Genomic DNA, 17,477 nt, shown 5'->3' with positions numbered 1-17,477 from the left:
TGATAATTTTATTTTTCTTCCAGAAAAGCATCTAGTTTCATTCTCAAAGTTTCTAGGGAGAGAATTCTGTCTTCCTGGTGATTTGTTTGAACTGTTGAAAGAAAGAAGTCTCCTTTCTGATTTGAGTTCCTTTTTTATTTTACAATGCCCTGCCTGATAAGATAGATATACATGGTCCTATGCTAAACCGGTGAAATTCTACTTGACTGGCATGAAGTCAGGTTTCTTATTGCTATAACCTCCTACTCTGGAATATCTTTATTGCCTTTAAAAAATCTAAACTGGAAGGAAAAATGCAGAGCTTGCTAATTAAAAAGAGTGCTGTGATTTGCATATAATAAGAAGCTTCCTGTGGTTGGGAGTATATTTTATTCTCTTTGCTACCCAGCTGACTTGTTTCTTTCAGTGTTTCAGCTCATAGAGTCTTGAGCTTTCCTCTGCTTACAATAACTTGCTGTTGAACAAATAAATGTGTCCTTCTTAAACTGTGACCATTGTCTAGATGACTGTGACTGTCTTTCACTTCAGGGAATAGAAGCATCCTAAATAGTACTGTTATAAATTAAGAAGAGGGACAAAAAGGCAGTGGGATCAAAAATTCAGTAATGAGGTCACTGTAGACAAATTTAGGCTCCTACATTTGATTTATAATTGTTTTATTGTACTTCCCCATGAGGCAGTTGTTGTTATCCAATCATAAATTTTATATTTTAGAAGGAAGCAAGAGTTTCTCCAATTCTCTAGTAAAACTGGAATTGAGTCAAATTTTACATTATGATGGAGACTTAGGTGAAATTCAGATGTGTCCCTGCTTGAACACATTGCTTTTTCCATAGTTCATCTAAAGAAGGTGAGAGAGATTTTATAACTGTAATGTAGCCTGGATGGATAATTACCTACTGTACAGCCTTCAGAAAAATAAACAATGGCCATATGATTGCTGTCAATGTCCTTTGTGACTTTGAAATTCCCATAACAAGTTTTTTTCTTTGTTTCTGAGCCCAGTGAAAATCTGATGTTGATAAGTTTTTAAAAATTATTAGGAAAGGTTCTCAGTCACTCTTACCTCTTTGTAGAGAGTCTCCTTGAGACAAAATGACCTTTCTGTTTTTCAGGGCCTTTTGAAGATCTTTCTGCATAATTCAGGCTGATAAGTATCTTTGCATCACATACTTGGCAAGGGGGCCAGTGTTTCTTTGTCCAGCACTAACCTTCCTCCTCTACTCATTATCTCTGGTGAGGGCTGTTTTAATTGAAGTTATCCCTTTGGAAAGATATCTCCAGTGCAGTTCATTATTGATTTTGAAAGATCTGACCTGTTAAAATTTTCTTGCCAATGAGTTAACCTTCTTTCCTGAAGGTGAATTAAAATAGAGAATGACATTTCTAATTTCCTAAGTGATGTAGCCAAAGCAGCTGTGCTAAAGTGGTATAATGTTATCTCAGTATTTTAAAAGGATAGGATTTGTTATTTAGCTTAGTGAGACTTCTTGGGATGTGCAACAATAGCTTCCCACTAAGGTACTGTTGCCTTCTGGAATGGCCTTTAATTGAATATTTTTATACCATATAAAGACACTCTTGGACTTTCTCTCTTTCTTGAAGTTCTGTTTTAAGTTACACAAGGCATTCAGGTATAATCACTCATTAGCAAAATTTAAGATTGTGAAGTAAACTATTTGCCTACCTAGAAATTTGATTGACCTGATAGCATAGCATCATTTTAGCAGTTTTGATTACCTGAATTCTGTAGAAATTATCTCAATAATTTTCTCTTTTAAATGAAATTTGCAAAAGGAGTGATCCTTCACTATTTAGAAAATGAGTATTTGTCCAATACTTTGAAGTACTAGAATGGTTTCTAGAATGAATAGAAGTATATTTTGCTCAATGAAGCTTAAACTATGAGATTTAGCATTTGTGGTAATCCATGAAAAGTGCATTATTAAGACTTTTCAATGTATAATTTTAAATTCTTTCTGCCATTTTGTATCTGTCACATTTCTTTCTTTACTCAACTGGATGTAATAATTACAAAAAAAATAATTTAGGAATTCATTTCTAATGTAGTTAATATTTAATGAAGTGGGAGTACATGTTGCATATTTAAGTTTATGGTAATTGTCTATTTGTTAAGTTTTAAATTCTATACATGATTTTCATAATAAATTGTTCTTCCTGTCAGCTTTCTGATACAGACTCTGTGGCATGGAATTAAATAGCCATTTTTAGAAAGGTGCAGACTTTATAAAAAGGCCTAGGATTCATGGATTTCAAATCTTAACAGAGAGCACTTTCTTGCTGTCTACTTTCATAAATGCATAATATCTTTAAGACTTCATATAGTGCTTTAACCTTTGGCATAATGAAGTTAGAAAATTGAGGAGATTCTGGAAAATACATAACCAAATACTGCCTTTGTGACTTTTGCGTTTCAAATTGATATGTGTATTTCACAGAGTCACAGAACAGGTGAGGTTGGAAGGGAGCAGCAGAGGTCATATTGTCCAAATATCCTGCTCAAGCAGGGCTACCAGAGTCAGTTGTCCAAGACAGCTTTTAAATATCTCTAAGGACAGAGACTTCCATCATATCTGGAGAACCTGTTCTAGTGCTCAGTCCCCCTCAAATTAAAAGTTTCTTAACTGTCATGGTTTAACCTCAGCTGGCAGCCAAGCCCCACACAGCAGCTCGCTTGCTTTGCCTGTTGAGATGGGGGAGAGAGTTAGAAGGAGAAAAGGGTTGAGATAAAGACATATTAATAGGTAAAGCAAAAGTCACGTGCACAAGCAAAGCAAAAAAAGGAATTCATTCATTTACCTTTTCCCATGGGCAGGGAGTTGTTCTGCCATCTCCAGGAAAGCAGGGCTCTATCATAAGTGAAGATCACTTGGGAAGACAGAGACCATTGTTCTGAACATTCTGTGCTTCCTTCTTCCCCTGTAATATATCACAGAATCATAGAATATACTGAGATGGAAGGGACCCACTGAGATTATCAAAGTCCAACTCCTAATGCTGAGCATGATGACATATAGTGTGGAATGTCCCTTGGATCTTTTAGGTTCATATGTCCCAGCTGTCTTCCCACCCAACAACTTGTGCACTTCCAGTCTCTTTGCTGGTAGGATGGTGTAATGAGCAGAAAAGGCTTTGACTCTGTGTAAACACTGCTCAGTGGTAATGAAAACATCTCTAGACTATCAACACTGTTTTCAGCACAAATCCAAAACCTAACCTAATGTGAACTACTATGAACTTTGAAGGAAACTAACACTATTCCAGCCAAAACTTGCCTTCTAATGTCCAGTTGGAACCTCCTGTGTTTCAGGTGGTGCCTGACCAGGACCTCTGGTCCTGGTGCTGGGCCCCACTGAAAGGAGCCTGGCTCCATCCTCTTTTCACCCTTCCTTCAGGTCTTCCTATTTTGGGGAACATTAAGTACTGCCAAGTTTTATCTCAGCTGTTGATGAAATGGTGCCTAAGTTTCTGCTGACCGTGAGAATTTGGCAACAGTCAAGATCAGATTTAAAGCATTCTTTGTTAAGTATAATGGGTGCCTTTAAAAATCCTGTATTAATGTTAATATTACTTGCATTTGCATGCCTTTCACTTAGAGGTATACTTGGTAGAAGAAATACTGTGTGGTTTATCTTTACTGGATGAGCTTCTAGAATTGTAGCTAGCTTTCTGGAAGAGTAGAAACCAAAGGATTATTTCCTTTCTCCTCTCTCTACTTATTTTAATAGCAGTTATAACTACCTACTATGTTTTACTTTATGCTAAATTACCTGGAAGAATTTCTCTTTCCTGTAGAGTTGTTTTTTGTTTTTTTTTTAAATCTCCACTAGAATTCTGCCAGACCTATGTGTTGTCAGAATTTTAAAATAAAATTTCTATTTTTTTTCTTTCAAAAATTAAACCTGAAAGAATTTTCTTGGTAAATATCTGATTACTATCTCATGGTACATATTATGTGAAATTTTACTTTAACAATGTCTGATAAAAATCTAAGGTTTGCAGGTTTCTCGAAGGTTGAATGAGAGCTTAATAGGAGAATATAGTAGTGACAAAAAGTAGTGACAGAGGAGTAATCAATGGCATTCCTCACTGCTAAATTCACTGCTTTAGCACAGTTTCCAAAAAAGTAGCAGATTATTAGAAAAGACAAAAAAATAATTTCTTGGTTTTGCCTTTCTGGAGACAAACATACAGTTTGCCCTCATACTCTGTAGCTTTGCATGGGTGAAGTCTCCTAATACATTCTTTGCCTCTCACCTTTTCTTAACTGGGAGGTTTCCCAATATAGTAATCAAATAAATCCTTCCAAGTTTACAGAAGGTTTAAGATGATGCTAAAGAAAAACTTTATCTGTCAAGAGAAAGAGCAAAAAATCTTTTAGCATCTGCTAAAAGAGTCTGCTGGTACTTATAAAATAACCTTTGTGAAGTAACTCTAAAATTCAAAGGTAGTACTGGCAGTGGAAATTTAAGCGGGATTTATGCTAGGAGAAAAGGCTGAAGCAAAGGTTAGATGCTGTGTTTGTTTCTTTGATGGGTGAGAGGAATTTTAAGTTATCTTCTAGATATTTCTGAGAGTATTCTTCTGGTGCAGTCCTTAAAATATTTGTGTACATTTAATTTTTCTGAAACAGTGATTCATTGCATTTTAAATAGGAAGTCTTGGGTTCTTGTGATAGATCAGTGTGATAACATCAGCTCAAGTTCATGTATTTTTAAGCAGCAGTCCCTGCTGTGATTAATGGGAATTTCTGTTTAAAAGTCAATGTTATGATATAGTCTATGGTACTGAAATAACTGCCTACACTAATATTTCATATTGCTTATTTTTAAAACAAAAATTGAGAAAAGTACTTACACAAAAGAGGGGTTTTTTAGACATATTTCCAGTATCACAAAAATAGACAAAACTGCTTATTTAATAAAATTTTGCAACACATTTGCCAGAGGGAAGTAAGTGACTAAGTAATAGTCACTTTCTTGAACTAATTATTTGTCCCAGTTATATCTGAATGAAAATGATTGATTACAGGGCACTCAGATGAAGACATTGCTTATTTTGCATACATTGCAGTGACAGGTGTCATATGGTCCTGATGAGATTTCTTCAAAACTAATATAGATCTATTCTTCTCTGATATACAGTGGCACCTGTATTTTGAGATATCCACAAGACTTAGGTGCCTTGCATTCACAGAGTTTTGAGTACCATCTGTATGATGAATGCACCATGGTTTTAAGGGAAAGTTGCCATTTTAAATGGAAAATGGGTTTCAAAGGAATTTGGCAAAATGCAGATGATAATGAATAATAAATGAGCAGAGGATATGCTTGGGAGAATGTATCTCAGCAAGACATAAAGTCTTAGTGCACTTCAGAAGAGTTATGACTGAATTGTTATTTCAGCCCAACAATGAGGCAATTTAAATAATGAAATATTTAAAGGTAAATAAAGATAATTATATACATTTGACCCTTTGCATAATTTTCTTTATATGAAATTTCATTAAGCTTTCTTTGGACCAATGAATTAGAAGAAAGCCAAAAGGATGACAGGTCCATTGCATTATTTAAGTGATATTCATTAAGTTCAGGTCTGCTATTTTATTTCATTCCATTAGTGGCAAAGAATGCTATAAAGAATCCAGAGATATGAGAAACCTTCGTATTTGATCTTTGAAAATCTGTATTAGCTCTCTTGTGGCCAAGGAGTCAGAGAGAAGACACAGATGAGAAGTATACGTGCTGTGCTCTATGAATAAGATTTCTGTCAAGAGTAAGGAAAAGTATTAGTTTATCATCTGGGCTTCTTGCTTTTTTATTAAAACACACCGTTCAACACAACTGGGATTTAGAGCAAGACTCCAGGGAAAGATATTGAGTAAACTGTGTTGTTCCAGAGACAAAGCAACAGAACATGTATTCTTACTGCTATTTACTTATTTGCACACAGTTTTTCATTAATACTTATAATGGGCTTTAAAAATTCATTTTGTTGTCCTTGTCTTACACTGAAGAAGCTGAAGTGCAAGGTGACAGAAGTGGTGTACATAGATCATCCTGCAGGCTAGTAGCAGTTGGACTGAGTACCTAAATCTCTTTATGACTTCATGCAGCTGAACTGTATTGTTTTCTTATAACCAGCTTCTGACTACCTTGTCTGACATCATACCTTGCAGGAAGTCTGACCTTTTAAACAAGCCAGTGTGCAAAGATACTACATTTAATTTCTGATTTCTGGTTCTAGTAGCCAAGCTGAAAAGCTGCAGCCAGTTTCTGAAAAGCTGTATAAGCGAATTTCTTCATTTCTCAGTGGAGGAGGTTTTTGTCTTGTTTGCCCTTGGCTAATGTGAGCAGAGCCTGGAATTACAAACCACTGGGCTGGCACAAGCATGATGGCCTGTGCTGACGGACGTACCCTGTGGTTGCAGCAGCCTCACAACTAGCACTTCTGGCCATCAGCACCACAGCAGGAGGCTATGATGAGCAAGGGAAAGAAATCAAAGGGCAGAAAATGAAACAGAGGTAGAAAAATAAAAGCATTCACTTGGTCTTGATGAAAATTGAAACAGAAATACTCTTTTTTTTTTTTTAAGGCATCAGTCTGCATTAAAGTGTGCATTAAAGAAAATCACATTTAACAAACTGAATTGCAAAATTATTTACAATAGAATTTAAATCTGATTTAAAGTCTCTGTTACCTGTTCTATGTGACTAATTGTCATTCGATTACGTGAGACTGCACAAAAATAAACTCTCCTAACATTACCAAGAAATCGGTGTTGCAGCACATGCTGATGCCCAAAGTAACATGACAAGAACTAGTAGCGTGTTTACAATAGATCTAGTTGGGATTCACTCTGATGAAAAGTGGAGGGCAAGCCACTATTAGTTAAATTAGCAAAAATCTGCATTTCCTCATATTGTTAGTGAGAACACTCATTGACAGTGAGATTTTCAGGTTATGTGAGATGTTATCTCAGCAGTGATTCAGCTAAAATTTGCTTTAAGATTTGTGGATAAAATGAGTATAAAATGCTTATAGGAAGAAAACAGTGAATCTTTGTTCAAAACCGAGGAGAAAACTTCATCTTAATCTATACAAATCAAATCCTTCTTTTTACTAGGTATTGGATTCTGAATTGATTTTCTCAGTAACCTATCTCTTAAAATCAGATTCTGACAGAGATGGAGCTGTAAAAGTCTACAGGGACACAGATAAGAATAATTCATGGTGATTTTTTTTGGTTACACATATTATTATTGGGCTTTCATTGTAAAATGACAATATTTACTCATGATTACAGTCTGAATAGTAATTGGGAGTAACTGCTGATTTCATGGATTTACTTGCAATTGGCCCTGCTGTTCATGGGATTGGTTTTTGTTTCATTTTTCTTTGCCCACTATGTATGAAAAAATATGTTCATTCCATTTGCTTTCTATCATTAAATTTCTATACATTTTTATCATTATATTCTGGTAGCATGGAAAAAAGAACAGTAAATTTAGGAGTTTCTAATATGAGTTCTAAAACCGATTTTACTTAGAAGGTGAAGGAACACATGGATTTTCTTTTTCTGATGTCCATATATAAGTATTATTTATATGAGAAAGTTTGTATCAACGTGTCTGCTGTGGTGTGTGAGATGGAATTGATGGGAAGCTGGGAGGATACCAGGGAAAACATCATATTTGCTCACCATATTTCTGTCCCTTCTTCAAGCTCCAGTTCTTTGTTGCTGGGGTAGGTAGGTCTTTGGCCTGACTCAGTGCAGCTGCCTCACAGGGGAGAGGCAGAGCAGCTTTCAAGTGTGGATGATCAGAAGAAAACCAAAACAGACGTGTGGCAGAGATACAAGCAAAGGTTAATAAAACCTTTCATCCATCTTACAAAGCCTGCAAGAGTGTTTGCTATGTATGAGAATCATCATTTTGTCAGAAGAGCGTTATCTGGCTTTTCAGCCACCAGTGCGACTAGAGAGGCAGCATAAGAGAGCAATGTGGGGAATATTAAATGTGGTTTAACACCACCTTTAATGAAAGTAAGAAACATTCATGAACCAGCTTTATATGTAAACAGACTGTTGGCTAGAAGAAACTATTCAATATCAGAAGTATTTATTCCAACATGTCTAGAAGCTCAAAGCAGTGTAATTGCTTTGTAGAACATAGAAGCTCTATTTTTCTTTAAACCATGCTGCTTCAATTAAATATTCCTTTTGTGTGTTCATTTAATATTTGTTTTGTCTGCTGCTGCTATACTATGTAAAGGGAAAATGAACAGTAAGAGGAATTTGTGCTAAAGAAATTTGGAGGAAGAACTGTTTTAAAACTGAATAATGTTTTGGGAATTAGCTTAAGTTTATAATAAGCCTAAAGGAGAGGATTTCATTCCAGGTGATAACAACAGCATAAAGCCAGAAATGTTCTGCACAGTGAGCTGTCAACCTTTCATGTTTGTTTATGTGCCAGTATATACTTCAGAAAAACATGTTGCACTACTACAGCAAGCTGAAGGCTCTTGATAGCTTCGGTGCAGATAGCAATTTCCAGTGTTACACCACTGTACAGTCAAATTACTTTGGGCAGAAATGTGTTATGAAAAGTGTGGATCCTGATGCAGTTTATTTTAAAAATTGAATGTGCACAGCCAGAGCAACAAAATAAATATTAAACAGTGACAAATATAAGAAGATGGTTGAGGGTTTTTTTAAATAAGTATTGAATTAGGTTCTCAGCCCTGGCTGTCTAAGGCAGATGAAGAACTAGCATTATATTAAGAAGAGGAGAAAAATTTTGAGACCATTTAATTTCTTTATGTTTGTTTTCATTTCCTTTTTTTTGGTATTGTAGAAATAGATACTTTTTAGCTTCTCTATAAGAAATGGAAAAAAGAGTCAATATCTATTATAGTTGTTGCAATATTAAAGCACAGAAAAAAACACAGAACAGCCAAATAACCTCTCTACCAAGTGAAATACGGTGTTAAAACTGCCATGAATTATAGCACAAGAAACCACATGAACACTGGGAAAGCATATTGCATTCTACACTTTTGTTAGGGAATATACAACCTTGTCTTAGACTCACCAGTTTTCTAATGTATAAAATTTCATTTCCTCTGTGCTGGAAGAAAAGAAATATTTGGTTCTAGTAATTGTGAGGTTCTAATATGACAGTGCTGTTAGGGAAATGCTGAATAAATGTTATGCCTTTTGTGATGTTGATGTGAGAATTTGAAATGGTATGGTTACTCCTAGGTTTGTATCATGTGTGTTACATTCATGATTTTTAGGGAAATTGGAAAACAGATGGATAATGTTAATTACCATACTGTGAATAGTATCAGGAACTTGTATGAATGTATTTTCCCAATGGATATTAATACAGGAAAAAAATAAAAGGACCCACATTTTATTAAGTGCTTTAATAATTATATGCACACTTGGAAAGATAACTAAGAGGCTGATTTTTATATGCTTCGAATTGCCTTTATTCCACTGTTTGAAGTGCTTTGGAAAGTACTCTGGAAAGCTGGGGAATCAATGTGCAATTTATAAATTAGTTTAATTTACATTACTTTTTAATGGTATTTTTTTATATTTCGTTGTTAATTTGAGAAATTTCAAAAACTTGTTCTCCAGATTCTGAAATTCTTTGAACTGCACTGAGCCTTACACTCTTCCTTATGCTATTCGAAAATAAAAAATTTGATCTAAGAATTAAATAATTTGTAGGCATATTTGATACTTCATTATATTCCTCTGAATCACAGGAGTTATGTTTTATTATGCTAAGAATCCTTTCTTTTTTTATCTCTCTTCTATATCCTAAATCCCTTTTCTTTGATGCAGACACTGCCTTGCATGTTCTTTTCAGCCTCTGAAAGGGGAGCCAAGAAAGACAAAAGCATTAAACAGAAACGGCAGTCAAGGTGATCCATAGCACTCCTGGAGGGGAAAATTTGCTGGCAAACAGAGCAGGCAGCAAGTCATACAGCACCCAGGGAGTCCTGCCACGGCTGGGAAAGATGCAAAAACAAGGTTTTGTCTATCAGTGCTCTTCTACTGTGCTGGCACTCCCAGTAGTATAAATTATAGAATCTGTCTGTCCAAATGCGGCCAGCATGTGGCGTTGGCAGCAAGACAGACTCTGTAGTTAAAAAAAAAAAAAGTTACCAGTAATTGATCTAGAATTACAGCGTTTTGCTGTATTACCTTTTGCCAGTGTGACAAGCAATGTGTCTGTATCAGTGAGATTGTTCTCTGTCTAGACTTCCACAATTAGCTACTGCCTGTGATATAAATACTTTGTTGCAGCAGTGGTTGTTTTTCCTTTGTGTAAAGCAAATATAAATAGTGCAGGTATACTGTACCAAGTTAGAGACATGTTTCTTATATTTTAATTCAGCCAAGCAGATCTGCAAGTGATTTTGGCAGAGCTCTGAAGCTGCTGTATTGTTAGTGACCTGCTGTTCGTCCAGCTCTTTGACCGGCTCCACTCTCAGGGGCTGTAGTTTGCATTCAGTGTCATTTTCTGAGTCCTTCAAATACTTCTTGATCTGTGTCTTTTTGACCTCTCTTGAGATTTACTGCTTAGGATTGAACTCTATCTTGTAATACTTGTGTCCTTCTGACTCAGCCCTGTATCACCCAGTTAACCGTTTTTGCCCCCTTCGCAACCTTTTCATGATACAAAGAAATTTGAGGGCTGCAATATTAGGTAAGGTTAGCTTGTTTCTGAACTTAGAAAAAGTAGATTTTTGCTAATCAGTCTCTCAATAGTCCCATTAAATACAATCCTCTCAAAATACTAAAAACTAAGCTGCTCATTGTCTCATGCAGTCTGAGTCTCTCTCCCTGGCATTAAACTGTTAATGCTACTTACAGGCACCAAACCAGTAACACAAAATGGGTCAAAACCAATTCTCATAGAAAGTACAGCAAAATTCAGTTTAAATCAGTGCAACCCCCATTTGTTAAAATGCGAGTAATGTCTTGCTCAATGCTTTAAGGTGTGTTTGGAGTTATGTGTTTGAGGATAGTTGGGAGATTATTTTGTCTTTCTTTGTATTTGTATGAGGAGGAGAGCTCAAGGGATTTTCACATAGCCTTATATGTCCTGGATCAAAGTTCAAAGTAAATTATTTTTAAAACAGAGATAATTTTAATACCTGAAACAGTATTAAAATTTACTATAATAAATAGAATGATAGCTTACTTTGTTCTCAGCTGGAAAACTGTCAGTGCTTTAGTGGGGGTTTAGTTTTCAGTTTTTGACTCCATTGTGGTTAGTCCCTGAAATTTCAGAAAAAAACTTGCAGGAATGGTTAATTCACTTATGTTCCTGCTCTCTAAAAAAATAAATCTTAATCCTTCAGAAGCTTAGAGGGAATCTTAATATTGTATTTTACAGTAATCTCTTTAGAAGACAAAGAATTACAAATGACATTTTAGACTCAGTAAGACTTCAGTGACAACTCCCAGAAGAAAAAGAAGCAAGCTTCCTATTTATTTCTGTAACTGCTGTTTGTAAAACACTGATTAAATAAAGAGTGGATAAACGATAGCATTTTCATGAAACAAGTTCAACTCACTACAGGCAAAGTATGATTCGTTCATCTAAGTAGGTTTAGACCAAATCCAAAGAAAAGCTATTTTGCATTCACAGCAGCAGCCTTTCCTCCCCAGTGTGAAATGGTTTGAGTGCACGTGCATCCCATTGGCAGGGCGGGTCTGGATCAGCGCACAGCAGGGACAGCAGAGTGTCCGTGTGAAGGCTACTTCACTGGGAAAGAGAGAACCTAAAGAATATTCATAAAGGCCAAATTAAAATATTATATGAAGCCTTGATTAGGCTTGACAGATTTCCTAAAGACATTCTTGTTGTTACTAGTGCTTAACATCAGCTGAAGATTTGTGAAAGGGCAGCCACCCCTACCTCCTGCAGCCTTTAAGTAATGGTGGGTGAGACTCTGCGCTGTGTTCTGCTGAACCCTTTCATTCTGAGTTGCATATGTATGCTACTTTAGTTTCTGTGAAATTTATCCCAAAACTTTATCTTTACAAATACAGTGGTAAATGTACTACCCGTAATAATGATACAATATAAAAAGCATAGCACAGGTAACTTCTATATGATTTTCTCATACTTCTGAGAATCATTCACAACTTTAAAGTGGATTAGCAAAACTTTAGGATTCATTTCTTTGACTTTTCCAAAAAGTCACAAAGCCCCTTTAACTCAGTTCAGATACATTTATTTTCCTGTTTTCCTGTGATTAATTTCAAAAGATGACCATGCCTTACCTTGAAGCTTGCAATGTTTTGGGGGCCACTTAAGTTAGAAGTGAATTCTTAAGTTAGAATTTAGGCTCTTGATAATTGGGAGAGAGATGGGTAGTTGTAAGGAAAATTGGAGAGAAACCTCTCCCTCTCTTTTCCTGACGTCCATATACAAATGCATGGCAACAGTATTCCTCAGCAAGTGCTTGAGGTTGACTACAGTGACTTGTGAGTACAGGGAAGTGTGGGTAACTTAACTGAAGACTTCAAAGTGCGCAACTGAAAGATAACAGGAATATTGGTTAATGTGGATGGCAGAAATTGTTTTCAAAAGAAAAAAAAGGTATTTCTTAGTATAATTTTGGTCAAAGCAAGTTTCTATTAATACAGCTAGAAATACATGAAATTATAAATTTTTATTCTTTAAAAACTAAAGAAAGGAATTAAGTATCAATTCTCCTTTATTCTAAAAAAATGAATTAATTAACCTTTTGAAATTGCTTGGCTATTCATAGGTGTTTTGAAATTTATTCATTGGAAATTAGCTTGATACTCTTGTTCTTGATGAATGCTGAGTGTGGAAGTGTGAGGGTTGAGGTCTTTTTTTCTTTATGTTTTTATTTCTCTATATATTCCATAATCCCAAATTGAAATGTAGCTAGTTATGAAGAATGTTATCAGTTGTTCTTTTGTTTGTTTGTTTTTTCTGTACATTAAAAACCAAATATTCATCCTTGATTCTATCACATAAACATAAAAAGTTTTTTATGTTTGTGATTAAACTTCTGAGGTTAAAAGAAACACAGACAAGCAGTTGGTTAGAGCATGATGCTGATAACACCAAGGCTGTGGGGTTGATGCCCAGAGAGACCATTCACGGAAGAGTTGGACTTGATGATCCTTGTGGGTCCCATCCAACTAAGAATATCCTGTGATCCTGAGGACAGAAAAGAGAAACCATTTGAGTGAGAGGAGAGTATGGCAGCCAGTGTGGGGCCAGGACTGCAGTGCCAGAGGCACTTCTGGAGGCCAGACAGAACAGGACAGTTTCCTGCCATTTAAAATCAGGGAAGAGTTAGAGGGCAGGGAAGAGGCTTAGAGAGCAGGGAAGAATTGTGTATGTGTGTTTTGTTTTGTTTTCTGCTTCTTTAACACCTGCCCCCACCCCAAATTTTAACTTTCTGTGCTAATGAAATTTGGTTAGGTCAAGTGTGGAAGCACTTTGGTTTTTTGAGGAAGCTCACTGAGGACAAAGCCTAAACAGATCCTTGCCTCAAAGCTGTGGTTCCCTTTTAGACCCTGTCATAGTCATATAAAGAAGTGTGTAGTAGAGTGAAAATTTAAGCTTTTAGTGTACTTGAAGTCTTTTTCTCTAAGTTGGTTATTTTGTCTTTAAACTTAAAAATCAGCCCAATGTAGATAAGAGGGAGGCTCAGATACTAAGAGCTCTGTGTTGAAATGCACATGAACATAGAATTACTGAGCAGCAGTCTGCTCAAAGGGTCATGTAAATGTGGTTTGTTGGTACTCACCTGTAATGATTTATTAAAATGTTTTACTATTTCACAGGACAAGCAAAGTAATGCAATTTACTACGAGTCCATCTGTGTATCTCATCATTGTGTTCTATTCAGTTCTAAAAACAATGTATTTATAATTGAATGAAAGAATTTGTTTTTGCCCAGTTAGTACAGTCACATAACAGAGTTTTTGTTCATATTTACATTTTCAAAGGCAGTATTTATTGCATCAAGGCTGAGATTTTTATAATTTTCAATAGTGTTTTCACTAATAATTTTCAACCTGCCTTAAAATTGGATTGAAGATGTTTTGATGACAAGCATGTTTTTAGGTGCAATGTGATTTTTTGACGATTGTTGAATGGAGATGTGATAGACTCCCAAGTGGGCACACTTTTCATCTGGGGTACAGTAACAACCTGATCTTTAGAAAGAGGAATTTTTTCATTGAGCACACAAACCATACACAAGGTGTAATGACATGGTAAGGTACAAATTCGTAGTTTGCAAGATGAGCAGTTTATTTCAATCACAAGTGGTTTTTGTATCTCTGCTCTAATTGAAGATTTTCTGAAGTCTATTTTTAAAAAAATGGCAGGTGTTCAAAGTGATGTTTTGAGGAAATGGCATCTCTCAACTCAGTGTAAATACACCCAAATTAAATACAGCAATAATTATGTCATTTGTGGAAGGCTGGTTATGGATAAAGTAGCGCAGTCTTGCTGAAATGAAAATTGAAATGTGTTTACATTTAATATGCATTAATTTTTCTGGATAGATAGATAGATCTTGGCAACTATAATTCAAACTTAATTTGCAAAAAAATTTGGGGGATTTTCCATGGGCTGAATCTGTCAGCTGCTATGGCTATTTTTAGCCAGCTAGTGTTCATTCTCAGGGTTTTAGAACTACAAGTGAACTGTTCAGCCACAGTGTTCCCTTAAAAAAGAGACAATAAGGAGCAGAGGCAAAGTATATAGCCTATCATCAGCCCATTCCCAAACTAGTACTGAAGTTAATGTTGGATGAACAGATGAAAAGTGTGTGGAAGGCAATGAGAGTTTTAAAGCTCATGGGAATCAGTAATAAGATGTGGCCACATATTCCTTCCAGACATTCAATAAGAAGATATTGTAAATAATTTGTATCTGCCATAGGTCATTTCACTTGTTCCTGTGCAGTACCAAAATTATGCTGTTAACCTGCTTTGAAAATAGTAAAGGCTCAGCCTGGCTTCTTCAACAGCTTTACTCACAGAAATAGTCTTGTACTGGGGTCATTCAGGTGAATGAGGATTGTGTGGCTTGGCCCCAATTTCTTTATAGGATAGAGAACTCCCCAATTAGAGGAAATATTTTCTGTGTGATCAAGTGTCTGCAGATAGACAGCTTTTATTTGATAAATAGTTACAGGGTTTTTTTCTGAATTGCTTATTCTTTTGCTCTTATGTGGTAAGTCAATTCACAGTATATATGAGGAGAGATCTTAAAAAAACTTAAAAATGTAGGATTTTTTAACCTTTTGCTTGTGGATTTCATGTTGAACTGGAGCAACTACATCATCTTGTAAGGATATAGCCTTTCATTTATTTTTGTTGACATTTATTATAACAACATGTTGCATGTCAAATATTTACCATAGACCTTGTAGATTTAAGAAAATGGTAGGAACTAGTTGGTTCTAACTAGGTGTAAGTTACTCCTGGAGGCATTCCGGTTGGACACAAGAGGAAACTTTTACAATGAGAACAATCAGAAGTTGTATCATTAAAGTGATAGACTCCTCAACATTGGACACTTAAGTTCCAGTTGGACAGGGTGCTGAACCATCCTGTCTAGACTGTTCTTTTGCCAAGGAAGTTTGGACCAGAAGATCCTTGAGGTCCCTTCCAACCCAGTATTATAGGATTCTGTGATTCAATAGCTTCTGTTATTTGGAGAGTTACCAGCTGGTATGTATCTGTCTTCAAGAGCTTATTCTTTCTGTAATAATGTCACAGATTGTGTGGAACAAACATTTTTTAGCTGGATTTTAATTTTATTTTAGTTGTAATAATGGAAAGACTAGAAGTGGCCTACTTGAAATCAACGCTGTTTTTCAAAATGTATTGTGTAGTTTTTCTCCTTTTTGCATGCAATATGGAAGGAAGAGAACATGGTATTAATTGGCATCAAAGTATAAAGTGTAGTGCTGTAGAAATGTGAAGAAAAAAATTAAACAGTCTGGAAGAAGTTAAGTGGATGAAAGAGATCCAATTCATGCCTTCAAGGGAAGAGTTTTGGCTCCTATCTTGTCAGGAAAAACTAAGTTGTGAACGTGATTGCTTAGTTCCTAGTTCTCTAACATGATTAATTCATGTGTATGTTCAGGAATTATTCAATAGTAAATATTCAGTTTGTCTGGATAAAAAGTGAAATGTATCTCTAATCATAAAAACAGTAGGTGAACAGTAATCCCATACTTGTATTCTCAAAGTCTGAGTTTCAATTCTCAAAGTTTGAGTTTCTCCAAGGATGAAATTCTTAGACATACAGGAAATACTGAGAGCTTGCTTTTGCAATATGGCAGAGAAATAACTTAAGTGAGCAATGTTAACATCTTCTCTTGTTTTCCAGGTCCATGGGGGAGATGCATGGGAGATGAATGCGGTCCAGGAGGCATCCAGACGCGAGCGGTGTGGTGTGCCCACGTGGAGGGCTGGACCACGCTGCCCACGAACTGCAAGCAGCCCGAGCGGCCGGACAACCAGCAGAGCTGTTTCCGTGTCTGTGACTGGCACAAGGAGCTGTACGACTGGCAGATCGGCAGCTGGAACCAGTGCCAGCCTGTCCTCTCCCGCAGCCACGAGAAGCCCCTGGAGTGCCTCCGAGGGGAGGAGGGGATCCAGACAAGGGACATCACCTGTATACAGAAGTCCAACGGGGTTCCAGCTGAAGACGTCATCTGTGAGTACTTTGAGCCGAAGCCCCGGCAGGAGCAGGCGTGCCTCATCCCGTGCCGGCAGGACTGCATCGTGGCCGAGTTCTCGCCCTGGTCCGAGTGCTCCAAGACCTGCGGCAATGGGCTCCAGCATCGGACGCGGCACGTGGTGGCTCCACCACAGTTTGGTGGGTCAGCTTGCCCCAACCTCACAGAATTCCAAATGTGCCAGTCCAGCCCGTGCACTGTTGAAGAAAGCCTGTACAGCCTAAATGTGGGACCATGGAGCGCATGCTCAGTGCCCCATTCAAGACAAATAAGGCAAGCAAGGAAACGAGGGAAGAACAAAGACAAGGAAAAGGACAGAGAAAAGGCCGTTCGAGATCCTGAGGCTCGTGAGTTAATTAAGAAGAAGAGGAATCGTAACAGACAGAATAGACAGGAGAACAAGTACTGGGACATACAAATTGGGTACCAAACAAGGCAGGTCACGTGCACTCACAGAAATGGGAAAACTGCTGCTCTGAGGTAATCACTATTTATGTTTGCATACTTTAATTCTTATCTGTTTGAAGTAAAACATGCGTAAGTGTATTCTTTTACATAAACCCAAATTCAGAATGGAGTTCATGCTATTTCCACTCCTACATCCATCATCAAGCTGAAGTGTTTTCTGTAACGTGAAACATGCAAACTGTGCTGGTGATCATACTAAGCATCACATACCTGTG

The 17,477-nt window shown here is 36.6% G+C and overlaps 1 protein-coding gene across 1 annotated transcript in view; it reads left to right on the top strand.

Annotated features, from left to right (window-relative positions):
* THSD7A (thrombospondin type 1 domain containing 7A) overlaps window positions 1-17,477 on the top strand; it is a 260,490-nt gene that overhangs the window by 129,833 nt on the left and 113,180 nt on the right. Inside the window, exon 5 of the mRNA XM_064411230.1 lies at window positions 16,443-17,274. Within this exon, the coding sequence (XP_064267300.1) occupies window positions 16,443-17,274 (832 nt within the window). The remainder of the gene's footprint in view (window positions 1-16,442; window positions 17,275-17,477) is intronic.

The sequence above is a fragment of the Passer domesticus genome, chromosome 1 (assembly GCF_036417665.1).
Source record: "Passer domesticus isolate bPasDom1 chromosome 1, bPasDom1.hap1, whole genome shotgun sequence".
Lineage (NCBI taxonomy): Eukaryota > Metazoa > Chordata > Aves > Passeriformes > Passeridae > Passer > Passer domesticus.
Note: the sequence above shows the minus strand (reverse complement) of the source record. Positions and strands in the feature narration are given on the sequence as shown.